At 39.2% G+C, this 15,697-nt stretch overlaps 1 protein-coding gene across 3 annotated transcripts in view; it reads right to left on the minus strand.

Annotated features, from left to right (window-relative positions):
• Positions 1–3,361: 3,361 nt before the first annotated feature.
• Positions 3,362–15,697, minus strand: part of GRAMD4 (GRAM domain containing 4) — a 140,855-nt gene continuing 128,519 nt past the window's right edge. For 2 of the 3 annotated variants that reach the window (XM_077834962.1, XM_077834979.1), the window contains exons 15-20: positions 13,135–13,152; positions 12,390–12,537; positions 11,781–11,874; positions 10,539–10,623; positions 8,614–8,682; positions 3,362–7,343 (exon numbers count right to left, since the gene is read on the minus strand). In XM_077834962.1, the coding sequence (XP_077691088.1) occupies positions 7,242–7,343; positions 8,614–8,682; positions 10,539–10,623; positions 11,781–11,874; positions 12,390–12,537; positions 13,135–13,152 (516 nt within the window). In that variant the 3' untranslated portion in view covers positions 3,362–7,241. The remainder of the gene's footprint in view (positions 7,344–8,613; positions 8,683–10,538; positions 10,624–11,780; positions 11,875–12,389; positions 12,538–13,134; positions 13,153–15,697) is intronic. The other variant, XM_077834970.1, reaches the window with a different exon arrangement.

Below are 15,697 nucleotides of genomic sequence, written 5' to 3' on the forward strand. Positions count from 1 at the left end.
GTATCAGTGACAGTGGAGTTATATCAGACAGAAGACAGGGCAGGATGGAAGGAAAAGTTTGTCAGGTTAGCATGCAGGTAGCAGGTAAAATATGTAAACAGATGAGGTCACCCAAAACCAAAATATAGAGGAGGGAAAATCACAGAGAAAGGGATAACTGGGAAAAAACGGATGTCAAGGGGCTTGGATGAAGGGCACTCCAGTACGCACTGAAGGCTGGAGCCAGAAGGAGAAGATGACAGGGAGAAATTAGAGCTGGTGCAAGAGAAGTCAATAGAGAGAAGTGGGTGAACCCCAGAGGCCAGGTGGCAAGGAGGACACCTTAGGATCAGTAGAGAAGAAAGGGTATGGAAAGAGGCAGGTTGAAGAAAAGTAATGCTATATACCGGGATTGGCAAACTTTTCCGAGGGCCACATCGGATTTTGAAACTTTATGGAGGGCCAGGTAGGGAAGGCTGTGCCTCTGCAAACAGCCTGGCCCCTGCCCCCTATCCGCCCTCTCCCACTTCCCGCCCCGACTGCCCCACTCAGATGCCCCGACCCATCCAAACCCACCCTGGTCCTTGTCCCCTGACCACCCCCTCCCAGGTCCCCTGCCCCTAACCACCCCCCAGGACCCCACCCCCTATCCAACTCCTCTGCTCCCTGTCCCGACTGCCCCGACCCCAATCCACACCCTCGCCCCTAACCGCCCCCTCAGGACCCCACCCCCATCTAACTCCCCTGCTCCCTGACTGCTCCCTGGAACCCCCTGTCCCTTATCCAGACCCTCCCCGCCCCCTTACCACACTGCTCAGAGCAGCAGGAGCTCACAGCCATGCCGCGGCCCTGCCCGGCAGGAGCAGCGGGCCAGAGCGCCGGCGGTGCAGTGAGCTGAGGCTGCAGGGGAGGGGGGACAGCAGGGGAGGGGCTGGGGGCTAGTCTCCCCGGCCGGGAGCTCAGTGGCTGGGTAGGATGGTCCAGCGGGCCATAGTTTGCCCACCTCTGCTATATATGGTCAGTTTTCTCCTAGAAGTGGGCAAGGAAAGTAGAGAAGCTAAGGGAATATTGCACCCTTTATTTAAATCCCAAATAGAGGCATTTACCACTGACTTGATTGTAAACTCAATAGCACAGAGGTAAAGAACATGTAACCAAATAAGGGCAGCTTAGATATCTATAAATGTCCAAAGACAGGGAAGCCTCCAACACTTCATTCAAATACAGAGTAAATCCAGCTTTAAAGAAATCTTTATATTCTCAAACCTACATGTTGAGAATAACTGTCTCCCTAAGACATCCTATTAAGTGCACGTGCACTTAAAAGGCTGCCAGCAACTAGTTGGGGGGATTGTTCACTGGAAAATACCCTACTTCTGTCATTCAGAAGACAGACGGAATCACTTACAGCTTTAGTAGTTTGTTTATAATGTAGGAAAGACATTTGAATCTCTTAAAGGAACTGGTGGCCTGCTGACAAACTATTTTAGATAGTTATGATTCGCTAACAGGAGTGTTTGTGCATCATAAAGATCCCTGGTGAAGATGCTGTTATTGTCAACCAGACTCCCATCTCTGGCTCTAGAGGTCATTTTAAAGTACCCAAATTCAACTCTGGTGTAAACTAATGTAAAGGCCATGAAGGTTCCCATGAAGCCTATAGGATGCTGCACCACAGGATACCATGGTTTCCTATTTCCCAATTTAAAACACAGAATACATTTATGATGCTGTACAAGTAAGACCTGGCATACTTGCTTTCTTCCCAGCCCAGTTAGAGTTGTGTGAATAACCTGTAATAAACAGTTCATTTAATGAATATAATCACTTTCACAGACTGTCAGAACAATCACAATTTTCATGATTTTATTTTAGGAAAGATTGAAAATCACAAGTTTTGTTTACTCAGTAACTTGCTACTGGAAGTCCAAATTCTGAACATGTTCAACATTTGTTTGCTTCAAACATTTAAGTGTGCATGCCTCAGACTCCAGCATGCCGATTAGAATTCACTTTCTGAGTACTGGTACAAATAAAACTCATTTTGCACAAACACTCATGGAAACACACACAAAAGGGACTTGAGCATGTTCAAAGAAAAAATTTTAGAACTGACGAATTTCAGTCAGGAAATTGCCAGCTGTTTTATTAGAATAAGAAGGTATCCGAATAAGGGAAGCAACATGTACTCATTTAAAAGAAAAATCATGATGGAGTGAAATGCACGAGGAGGATGGTTGTGGCACAGCAACGTGGCTGGACTAGTTAATCTGTGAAGTCTCACACCTCTGATTTTGTATTTCTAAACCAATCAATTGGCTGCAGAGGCATGTGTCGTCCAACAGGCCATGGAACGGCGCAGTGCTGCTGCACAAGGGGCGCAGGATGTAGTGAACCTGTGAAAAGTCTCTTAACACCATGGACACTAGAAGCATGCTCTGATGGAAGCTTCAACCACAACAGTGCAGGGGGTGAATCAGGTGCAGGAGTGGCCACTGGATCAGTGATTATGGGATTTCCTAGCGCCGCCCCGCCCCTTACACAGGTAGTAGGGTAACTGCAGCCCATGGCACAACCTGACCTGGAAGTGCAATTAGGCCCTGTGGAACTCTCCTGGGAAAAATCCAGCTAGTATGATTATAGTGAGGGACTGGAACTTAGCCCTTAATAAAGGATCAGAACAGAAAAATGTTGTGAATTTTGTTTTGTGAACAGAGTTTTTGAGGGCAGGGGAAGAAAAGGAAAGGAGTGGTGGTAAGGGAGGTGACTTTCCAGAAACTAGGGAAATTTGCATTATGTATGGATAATATTTATTCCTCATTTACATTTATTTGTGTTAAATGCAATATAATGTAGACACTTCAAATGTTTAGCAAAGTTTTTAAAAAATTCCCCATGTTGTGTTTTATAAAACATTTTGAATGACCATACTTTTAAAAAACAAACATGCATACCAATAGATAGTTACAGTGGGCGGGCTGTGAACTCTTGCCAATTGTAACATTCATGGTGTTTCTTACAGTAAATACAGCCATGTAGAAGGGAATACATCATATTCTCAGGTAAGACCAGAAAATGTTAAGGGCCACCACTGCAAAAAGAATTTGTATAAAAAAAATCTGAACAGCATGAAGACAGAAAAATGTTTTTTTTTTTTTTTTTAATCTCAAACAAGTTATATGAGCTAATTCAATAATGGTTTGTGGATGTAAAAATTCAAGCAACAGCACATAAAACTGCTACTTATAAAAACCTGTTACCTATTTGATCTTCTTGATGGGGTTATAAACATACCAAAAAAATAATTTTTACTAACCTTAGTCTGTGGAAATAAAGAAAGACTAAGTTCGTACTATCTGAAGGATGAAAAGTTGTTAAAAAATACCTGTTAGCACAAAGCATTTGTAGGTTTATTTAAATAAAAATTATAATTTATACAATACTTTTTTTAAACAAACAAGATTCTTAAAAAATGTACAGGCAAATTGTTTCATTATTTCAATTCTTCACACAGTGTAAGTCTTTTGTTGAACAAAAGTTACACTGCCAATGCATAATTATTTACAACTTCAAAATAGACAAACTTCAGACATAAAAACTATTTTAACATCCATTCTATTTCAATGATTAGTAATAGAAATTAAATATCAGCCAAAATTTACAGAATTCGATAAAAACTACCAGTTTTCTTTGCAGGAGTTTAAGTTGCCAAAAAAAAATGTACACACGTTCACCTCTTAACTCTCACGTAAAATATCTTCTCTCTTGGTCTGCATGGACAGTAATAAGGTTTTGCTGCTGGCTTTTTGTGCAATGTTGCCACTTATAAGTAGCTCATTTATAGTCAATCTGACCTCACAAGAGTGATAAAGTACAGAAAAACATGATGTTGTATCTGAACTTTTCATCAGGAATTTGTATTTAAATGGTCACTGATGAATAATAAATGTGGTAAGTTTTCATCTCCCTTTTTTTCTTGAAAGGAACTCAAACTAACCACTACACTTCTAGGAAAGAAGTTAAACCAACTAAATGTGAATGATCCAACAATAAACCACATACATCAACAGAATTACAACAAATGACAGCAAATGAACAATAGTATGGCAAAAACATCACTTTTTGCTGTCAAAAAGTAACACTTTACATTAAGTGGCACCACTCAATCTTGAATCAAAAGAAGACTATACTGCATATTGTATGCAGGAAGGTAAATTTTAAATTATTAACCTCAGTGCAATTACACAAGTAAATTATGTATTTGTCACTGCCTCCCAGCATTTCAGGACCCAGGAGAAACAAAAGTGTAGCAATACTCACAAGTAAGAGCACTGAAGTTATTGTTTAGTGCCTTTAATTATGTAACACGAGAGCAGTTACTCTGCAGTAATTCATATAACCTAATGTAAAGTGAACTTTGCAAAATATATACATGAATCTTTAATCAGTTATATTACACATTTTACTCTTTAAAAAAATCCAGTTCATTTTATTTTTATCAGCATGAGCCAATGTTGCATTGTAGTTTGCAATAAGTTTACTGCTTTAACAATTTTTTTTAAAGTACATATTGTTGAAGTGCAGATTAATTTTAAAGGACAAATCAGTATTAGTAGGACGGTTATCTTTGTTGACCAAACTAAAGTTTTAAAAAAGTATATTTTCTGTAGGAGGATTCTAAGTCTGGGAAGATGGCAAATGATTTACTATTTCTTTAAAAATGAGTCTTGTTAATTGTCCTGGCATCATCAACACAACAATATTTTAGTCTTTCAGGTACCGGAATATAGGACAATTTTACATACTAGTCAGTCAGTCGGGGGGGGGGGGGGGGGGGAGGAGGGGGGGGGGATAATAAGTGCAGTTACCAGCAGTTACACTAAAACCACTGCCTTATGATCAGAGTGAAGGTAAAAATTACACGTGAAAATGATACAAAAATAAGAAAAACCACTTGCTCTGTAAAAAATATAATCTTCTGTTTCTTCAAAAAATGACAACCTCACAAACACCCAAGGGATTTTAAGACAAACTGAATGAACTATGAATATGACTAAGTTGTACATAACATTAAGCTATATTAATGCTTATTTATTCGCCACTTATTGTAATTCATCTGCCACTTTGATCCTTAAAGGAGGCTTTATAAAAATCTAACTATATAATAAATTGCTGTTGTATAAATGACAATTTCTTCTCTTTAAATCAAATTGCTTTTTAAAAAAAATCTTCAAAATTAAAAGTAATAGTTTTACTTAAATATAAGCCTGTATATGCCAAATGAATATCTATTTGCCAAATGAAAGTAGCTTCAAAATGGCATTTGGTTAACATCCCTGTTATATAGTGGGTAATTGGATCACCTACCAATTTAAATTACACTCTAAACTTTCAAGGCCCTGGTTCAGGAAAACATCCCTCTTCGTACTGTATTTAAGCATGTGCTGAGGTCCATAACTATTCAGGACATTTGAATACATGATTAAGTGATTTCCTGAACTCAGTGCACGGATATTAATTTTAAATTCTTTAAGATGGATTGTGCTACATATTTATACAGCACAGAGCTTTAACATGAACAACTTTGTGCCTTAAATATTCAATTGAGTGAGTCCCAATGCACATGAACTTTAAATACAATATGGAGAAATACTGTCATTAACTATTCATATTAATATTAACATTATCTTCACTGCCACTTCAAATAGGTTTCTACAGTTTCAGAGTGCCATTTTTCCCTGGATCTTTGTATTGTTGTTATCCTTAACTGAATGTAACCCTGGAGTTTGTTTAAAGATCTTCTGTGTAATGATGTCCCATAAAACTTGTTTAAATAGAAAACACATGGCTAAGAAGTGTATTGACATTAAAATCAACACTCTTTAGATCGGCTAACAGGATTATCTTCTTGATCTGTCTTATGGGAAAGTTTGTGAAATAAAAATACTACTAAATTCAAAAGTGCAGTAGGGAGAAAATATACTGGGGAGCTAGTATACATTCTGCTGTGCCTTTAGGAGAATGCAAATGAAATCCTAAACTCTCAGATGGGCTTTATATTACATGGACTATGCCAAGCTTTCAAAATTTAAAGTAAGACCAATATCATTATATGCGTTGCCCCTCAACAGAGAAAAACTATGGGAGGCAGGCACAGTGTCACTGCTCCATTTGACAAAGTCAGGTTCTGTTGCTGGAAAAATGGAATACAGAAAGGGGAGATCAAAATAGAATAATTTCTTCTGGAAATAATGTCTTCATTTGTTACATTATCCTGACATTTCTGTTGTAAGGGATTCTCGCAAACCCTCCCCGCCCCCACAATCCCAAATATAAATGAATATATAACGTACAAAGCTGATCTCAAGTTTTGCTTGGGTGTAATTATTCCCAACTTCCCCCCGCATCAGAAAAAGATGCTCATTAAATCTTTTTGCATGAACGTACGTGCATCTTGCTACATTATATGTACAAGTACAATTATTGAGCCCTTCCATGACAAATATCAACAGGAATACAAATATATGTTGCCTAACATTTTATGAACAAAGTTTTGATGCCCTCAAAAAACAAGTAGTTCTTTTCTTCCACTTGGGTTGATCAGAAAAGGAAGGTAAGGTTCCAAACATTTCCTTCTGCTTTGTAATGCTGAATTCACTGTACAAGGAATTTGAAACTATGTATGCACCAAAAATTGAATCAGGTCAAACTGTTCAAAAATAAACCCTTTTATAATACAGAAATCAGCAAGAAAAACTGCCTTAATATTAATATTCTTACCAGCTAATAGTGATATTTCGTAGGTGGTGATACTGGTTTGATAAAGTACCCAATTCAGTGATTGTTGTACTCAAGAAACATACACCAGACTATTGTAATGTGTTTCTACTCATGCAAAAACAACAGACAGTGGGCAAAATTAATCCCTGATGATATCAATGGAGGTATCCAAGGGATGAATCTGTCCCAGTGTCTGATATTTAGGCAGTTCTCCAAGTATCGTCCTAGCTTTTAATGTCAGTAAATAAACATTAAAAGTGCTTAATGTGCAAGGCTAATAGTGATGATAGCACTTTCACTGTTTTTTTACAAAAACCTTAAAAACAAACATGAAGGCATATATAAAATACACTTGATTCATGTAACAGATAGACTATAAACCATGTGACAGGAAAAATTATTGCAAAATAGATGAGGATGTTCAATTATTCACTACCAAGTTGTAAAATAAAGTCTCCTCTAGATCGTCTGAAGATAAGATACTAGCTTTCACTGTTCGATGCTGCAGAGATTATTTTCACATACTGGTTGAAAATGGTCTCAAAAGCTTCATCTCTGTGTACCATGGCACCAAACACTAATGGCTACAAGACAAAAACAAAACAAAATAAAAAATGAAACCAAACTATAGGCTAAAGGAAATCAGAAAGTTTCCTGAAGTCTTTAGAAAAAAGTCTGACCAGGTTCTTTCAAATTAACACCCTTCTCCCCCCTTCCTTTTTAATAAGCCTATATTAGATTTTTAGGTTTTTTTGGTCCAGTGAAACAAGCAGGATTCAAATGGAAGTTATAAGGGGCTTTTTCCTAAAAGTTTAAGAATCTGTTCAGTGTTCGATTCCTAAGAAAACCTCCCCCAGGTATTCCATTTCCATCTCCCATTTTCCTCTGCTAGTGCACTGGATCACAGCTATCATTTGCACAGAATGTTCATAGATGTTCTGTACCAATTGTTCTTTTTCACTTTCCAACTGTTTGGGACCTATAAAGCCTTCCTGATAACCAGAGACAGAGCTCTTTTAAGATAGTCTTAGGATTTCTAAAATGGTGCAGTGGCACTGAGTTTTAGATCACTAGATTTCCAATTTAAACATCCTGAGTAATTAGTTGTCTATTAAAATTATCTTTAAAAAAAAATAATTTTCAAATGCATGCCCAGGCTCAGCACACTAACTAGCATATGAATCAGAAGGAACCTCTTTACGAGGAAGTAGTTTGATTAGTTATCAAGGTTCAATAATATTTCCCTGCTTATTAAAATGGCTTTTTGTAAACCTGAAATGCTTATTAAAAACTAGATAACGTTCATGACTTTTTAGTTTATAGGTTCTTGGAAAGTCACAACATGACTGAAGCTGGAAAACTTGGTGGATTTCAGCCACGCTTTGGAGGACCTGTCAAAATCATATTGGCCTTCAAACTACCCCAATTATACTACTCTTCAGGTGCATTGTGGACACTGTTACCCCAAGGCACCCCAGTTACCCCAAGGCCTCCAGTTTCTAACATGTTTGCAGCAGTGTTACTAACAGCTCTTATGGTTGCCATGAAGAAGGTTGGTAAGAAAATGGTCAATTTAAGTTTGGAGTAAAAAAGCTGTGGGCACCACAGGTGAGGGGATGAAGTAAATCCATTTTAAAACAATGTCAACTATACTATATAATAGATATATTCAGCTTCCAAAATATATTAACCTGAATAAAACATAGCAGAGTGAGAGCAAAAAATTTAAACGTGCACCCCCCCCGACACAAGCTATAAAGAAATGGAGGGCATTTATGTTGCTATTAAAACAGAATAGGATCCCTGAGCACTTGAGGGTGCAGTGCAGCAACACAGACAGAGCAGGCTACTTACTTTTTGTGTAGCTGGCGTTGATACTGCAATACCCATCCCTGATCCTGGGAGAACAGAGAGCACTTTGTACTAGAAAAAACAAACGAAGATACTTTACAGGCTGAACAATTACAAAGGGGCATGAAAGAGAATGTGATGTAACCTGTCTACTGTGGATCCTCCCACCCACCTCTGAAGCTTGCCTAAAAGCTGCCTACTTATACTGTTTAAAACTGTCTATACTGTTTAAAGTGTCAGATGTGGCTGGTATATTTGGCTTAAGTTGGTCCTAACTTAAGCCAAATATATCAATGCAATAAGTTTTCCTTGTACTTTTAACATGTTTGTGCACAGCTTGTTCTAAGATCATTTGTGGAGGTCTGCCTCGGCAAGTGCATTAAGGAGTTCACAGACTGATATGATTAAGGTGAAATATAGATAAGTGACAATTCAGAGGTACGGGAATCATGGCAGGAATCATAGCTTCCTATTGGGCTAAAGAACTCTCATCACGCGAATGCAGTACACTGAAAATCCAACAATGTACTGTACGCTGCCTCTCGTAAGTACTGTAGCAAGAGTGGACCGCTTGAATAGAAACCAAAGCCAAGCAAAAGGAAGTGCCAACAATAATATTCAAGAATGTAAGTTTCTTCTGTGGAATGTTTTTTGTGGGATAGTTCAGTTTTCAGTCTCTTATTTCCTACTACCTAAAGGCCCCACATGAGATTAAACCCTCATTCCTAATGACAAGAGCTGGAGAGCATCTTTGTCACTGTTGGATCAGTATGAAAGAGGGCAGAGGAGAGAGATTACTGGGTTTAAGAAACAGGATTTAAGGAAGTATTTAAAGTAGAGGAAAAGAATACTTAGACAAAATACTGGAGATAGCTGTATGTATGAGAGGCTGGACAAAGATTTGAAATCAAGGGGGAGAAGGGTACGGAGCCGCATTCTGGATGGGGTGGAAGGGGTGAAGCGAGAAGCAGGATACAGTAATCCATAGGACAGGGATTTGGCGTGGATCATGATTTTAAGAGAGCAGGAAAAGGGTAAAATTTTGGTGACAAAGTTACTGTGATGACATACTAAGAGACAGAAGAGAGAGTCAAGCATAACAGAGGCTGAGAGTTTGAGATGGAAAGGGCAGTTCACCTGTCAGTAGCGATAAAGAGGCCTCAGGAGGAAAGAAGTTCAATTCTGGAGGGACAGATTGAGAAGGAAGTGAAAGGTAACCTGGGTATATCCCACCTAATCAATTCCCTGCCATTTCAGGGGCCACAGGCCTGGCATGGGGACACCTCAGTCTCTCCTGTTCTCTGGTGCACAAAAATTTACTTTCCCAAAGTAAAAAATGTACTTTCCCAAAGATTGAAATGCTTTAGTTTAACCCAAGTTATTAGGCTCAAAACAGGGGATGAAATTTAATGGCCCGTGATATATAAAGGGTCTGACTAGTTGATCTAATTGTCACTTCTGGCCTTCAATTCCATGAAATCAAATAGGGAGGAATGAGGATTTCAGGAAACTGAACTAGAAGAACCCAGTTTCCAACTTAGTTTTATATTATAATCAGTCTTCAACAGGAAAAGACTATTACCAGAGGTATCACCAGAAAAGAACCCTAATGTTTGCATTTGAGCTATTGTGAGTTCAAAGCACGCCATATACTCCTGTAAACATCTTTTGCTGGAAGACTCAAGTTGCTTTGCATTATTTCACATTCACCCCAATTTTGCATTAGGAAAACCCCAACGTTCAGTTAAATAGTTTTATGAATTTGTTACCTTTGCTCAGATGATTGCATATCTACTTGCATTATAAAATCTAAAACCCCACCGCCTGATTCTTAAATATACACTCCTTGAAAACAAAGTAAAATTAGCAATGGAACAGAAAAAGTGAACTTCCCAAATTACTATACACTCAACAAAACAGAGACATACCTTCTGAATATCTGTTATCTCCGTTAGTTTAATAACTTTATTTCTCTTAGAAGAGCCAGATTTGGAGCTTTCAAAGCATAAGTAACTGAAGACAAAGGGGGGGAAAAGTGTTTATTTGGTACAATAATCTGAAAACCAAAACTCTTAAAATTCTGCCTTCTTCCTAAGAGCTTTGAAATTCTCTAAATTAAAAACAGCTTTGCAAGGAATTGTGTGAAAAACGTAATTTCCAATTATGATTTTACTTTAAATCAAAAACTTTCATAAATTCCATCAGTTGAACATCTAATTCCTCTGAAGGATCAGTAATCTATTGTATGCACAAATATTTCATACTCATATTCTTACAGTGAAAGTCTATGTAATGAGAACAAACATACAAATCTTAAATGACAGCAAAAGTAGGCCACTGTACTGAAAGTTAAAAAAACCCACCAAATCCATATAACCTGCTCCCCTTCCAAGTGAAAACTAATGAAAAGTTGGACTTAGCTGCACACTACTGTAATGCAGACAAACCTGAAGATATGCTAAAATAATGCTTGAAATTCTAGATGTTAGAAGAATTATTTCCATCACTAGAGGGCACAGTATGCAGATAACCTAGGTTTAGTTCCACGAGGTTCTAATACACTGAAGGAATTTCAGTTTAAGATCCCAAACAGCATTGGTAATACCCATTCAGTGTGTGCGGAGAAAACGGTTTTGATTTTGAAACCAAAACTTAACTTACTCAACTGTGTTTTTTGTTTTTAAAGAAGCCATACATTCATTTTTAACGGGGTTTACACAGCACTCAAAATACACAGCAAAACACAGAACATTTGGTAAACTATAATGAGCAACCATTTGTACCGCACTTAATAAAAGTAGCTAGTGCTTTAAATTTTCATAATTTAGTTGTCCCGTTCACCGTAACAAGCGCTAACATACTAAACACTGATGCTACGGTTTCCTCATCTACAAACATTTCGGACACCTAATGCATTTGTTAAATCCTACCATGCTCCAATTTCCAACTGTCCTTATCCTGCACAGTTTCTCTGTATGTTTAGTATTATGAAAAAACATTGTATATCCAAATGTCAGGAGGCTAGGTAGTTTAAAGCTTTTCCTATAGGATTACATTTAAATTTGCATTTCGTTGTTTAACTCTATTTACAAAAGAAAATGAGTTCCCAATAAGTTTGTTCCCCTGTCCTCCCATCCCAAACAATGTACTGCCAAGTGCCAATGACTTACTTTTCTGTAACATAAAGAACCCCATTCCTAATGTAGTCCGTGGGCATCTTCTTGTCTCTGTTAATCAAGCAGCAGCGCCAACCATTTTCACATACTACCAGAAAATACAACACACAAAATCAAATGTGTCAAGGAAAGAGTTTTAGGAAAGAAAGAAAGATAGATACAAGTTTTAAAATCAGAGAGATGGCTCCCCATCAATTAGACAGTTCTCCTATAAAAAGCAGCATATTCTGCAAATGAAGCTTCTTGTATGTTGTGATTGCAAAGCTTTTGCTCTATAGCCAAATGTGAAAATCTTTGTTTCAAAGAATGGGTTAAATTACTTCCTCTGAGTTGACTAAGCATCTTTTGTGGTAATACAAATTTGATAGGGGGGAAGAGACAAGTCAGGCTGTGAGCACTGGGTTCTTTCAGAGAATCTTATGGATAAAAGATTAACTTGATCTCCCGTCTATACCAGTTTAGAGTAGATATTATTACAATACAGTTCATTTCTAAATAGTGCTGGGATATGCAGACAAGGGCCCAGACTTCAAATTACATGTCTGACTAATTTAAAAGAGTTAATTTTTCCCACGACTGTAACCTTAATATATGTACAAATACCTGCCAAAGGACGCTCATTTTCTGATAGGTTAAAGACTTCATAGAAATTGCCTCTTTTGGTGGTATGAAAACGACTACTGTCTTCATCTTTGTTTATTCCAGCTGGGGCACCTGAGCCCACATAACTTCTCGATGATGCTGTTTGAACCTGCAGGGAAATAAATTGGATTAATTTGAACAGCAATATTTAATTGCACTCTTTAAATGATTAGTTAATTATTAATTTTAACTTTCATTTAAAATCAAATTAAAAAGGATAGCTAAAAATAACCTTGAATAGCATTCTTGCTGTCTCCAGCACGAATTGGACTTGGTACAATACCATAGTATTCTTGCTATACCATATTGCACTAATATCCCATCTGAAGATAATTTTTAAGGGGTGTTGGTTCACTGCAATTTTATTCTTTAGACAGATGCTGTCTCATGCCTCCAAAAAACATTCTGCAAGAGGTATCTGTATTTAAATACAGTCTCTGCACACCAAGGAGTGTGATTAGATGTGGATATGTCACTGCACACAACGAAATTAATTTGCTAGGGGGGACTTCCCCACGCCCAGTTAATATATAACCAGTAGCAGTATTTAAGAGTTGTCTTTGAGACATAAAAACCAAACCCAGAACACTCAGTCTAAATAAAGAACAAAAAAAGCAAACATTAAAAGCACACACAAAATAGCATTGGCTCATTATGAACACAAATGCCCAAATTGAAAGAGAGTTTTCCACACTAAGATCCATACCTTTTCATGCCCTGACAGCTAGCAGGAAAAGAAACAACAAACACAAATGTGACAGTGACAAAAGAAAAAAAGTGAAATCTATTTAACAGTATCATATACAGAATAAAACATAAATTGAATGAAGCTGCAAGATCTTACTCACATACCAAGAAATTGCACACAATGAATGCAATTTAAAACAAGTTATCAGTGGTTAGAGCACACCATTTTAATTTATTCATATTATCTTAGGGTGGGCTGGCCTTCCAACTTTGGAAACTGATCTGAATTTCCCAGGCTAACACTCTTAAAACTGGCATGGCTATTATTGAACACTGATGATAGGAATGGAGATTTCTCAAACATCATGTTCTAAAGCAAAATCAACTTTCAAACAAAGCTCCTAAGTCATTGGATGCTGCCCCATAATAAAGGGCGAGAGCCACAAAGCGACTAGGCAGCTAACAGCCACTTTAGGCACCTAAATCCAACATTTAGGTACCCCCTTTGATCCCTGAAACCCCTACTCAGCTGTCGCCTAACCCTAGTAGGCATCTGCAAAACTGCTTAAGTCCTGATGCCGCCGAACTGTTCTGAATCCTAGTCCAGGTGGGATTCTCAAATGAGGCATTCCCTCTCCTAGTTCACCTGCAGAACCCAATCCAAGGGGCCTGCTCAGAGCACAGGCCATACACAAAAGACAGCCAGGGATGCACATATCGGGAATTTTTGTGGCTAGCTGCGGGGTTCATGATTAATATCCAGTAGCCCAATGGTTTGGAGTACTCCCCCAGCATACGGAACACAAGTTCAAATCCCCACTCAGTCAGATTTGGAGCAAGAAATTGAACCTGACTCTCCCACATCCTAGGTGAGAACTCTAACCACTGGGCTACTGGCTACCTCTCTCTCATTTTTTGCCAGAAAGGGCTGACCTGGCTTAGGTGCCTAACTCAAGGAGAGGATTCATAGCTGGGAATCCCGAGCGCAGGGAGTCATAGAATCATAGAATATTAGGGTTGGAAGAGACCTCAGGAGGTCATCTAGTCCAATCCCCTGCTCAAAGGAGGACCAACACCAACTAAATCATCCCAGCCAAGGCTTTCTCAAGCCGGGCCTTAAAAACCTTTAAGGATGGAGGTTCCACCACCTCCCTAGTGAAATAGTGTTTCCTAATATCCAACCTAGACCTCCCACACTGCAATTTGAGACCATTGCTTCTTACTCTGTCATCTGCCACAACTGAGAACAGCCTAGCTCCATCCTCTTTGGAACCCCCCTTCAGGTAGTTGAAGGCTGCTATCAAATCCCCCCTCACTCTTCTCTTCTGTAGATTAACCCCAGTTCCCTCAGCCTCTCCTTATAAGTTATGTGGCTCAACTCCCTAATAATTTTCGTTGCCCTCCACTGGACTCTCTCCAGTTTGTCCACATCCCATCTGTAGTGGGAGGACCAAAAATGGACAATACTCCAGGTGTAGCCTCACCAGTGTCAAATAGAGGGGAATAATCACTTCCCTCGATCTGCTGGCAATACTCCTACTAATACAGTCCAACATGCCGTTGGCCTTCTTGGCAACAAGAGCACACTGCAGACTCATATCCAGCTTCTCGTCCACTGTAATCCCCAGGTCCTTTTCTGCAGAACTGCTGCTTAGCCAGTTGGTCCCCAGCCTATAGCAGGGATTCTTCCTTCCTAAGTGCAGGACTCTGCACTTGTCCTTGTTGAACCTCATCAAATTTCTTTTGGCCCAATCCTCCAATTTGTCTAGGTCACTCTGGACCCTATCCCTACCCTCCAGCGTATCTACCTCTCCCCGCAGTTTAGTGTCATCTGTGAATTTGCTAAGGGTGCAATTCATCCCATCATCCAGATCATTAATAAAGATGTTGAAAAAAAACAGCCCCAGAACTGACCCCTGGGGCACTCCGCTTGATACCGGCTGCCAACTAGACATCGAGCCGTTGATCACCACCCGTTGAGCCCAACGATTTACCCAGCTTTCTATCCACCAGTCATCTCCCTCTGCCCTAGAGTTAGGTGCCTCGCTCCCTTTGAGGGCGGGACTTGGCATTTCCTACAAGCTAACTTTGGTGGCTCCCCGCTCAGTTTTCTGACTTCTGAGAATCCCCTTCTCGAGTGTGTGACTCTTCCCATGCATTGTAAAGGGAGCTCAGGCACCTAAGTAAGTGCTCTGACTTCTGTCTGCAAGCAGGGCACCTAAGAATTAGGCATTGTAAGTCTTGTGGCGCTTTGTGGATCTAGCCCAAAGCCTGAATTCTGACAAGGCAGCACACAGCTGAATTTGGAAAGCTTTCTTGCACTTTATTTTCTTATGTCTTGACTGGTAGCACAATGCTCAGTTCTACAGGCTGGCATTTCTCACAGAAATTACACATGAAGGGCTCCATTCTCATCACCCACATGCATCACCAGCTGGGTAATGCACACATGCCCGACATGTGGGTGCAGGATTGAGCCCTTAATCTATAGAGAGACAATCCTGGGAAGAGTTGACTACCCTCTGCTGCTTCTGATTTCTCTGTAAGTTCATGGTACTCTCAGTATTGAGCCCTACAAGATG

This window comes from Eretmochelys imbricata, chromosome 1 (genome assembly GCF_965152235.1).
Source record: "Eretmochelys imbricata isolate rEreImb1 chromosome 1, rEreImb1.hap1, whole genome shotgun sequence".
NCBI lineage: Eukaryota > Metazoa > Chordata > Testudines > Cheloniidae > Eretmochelys > Eretmochelys imbricata.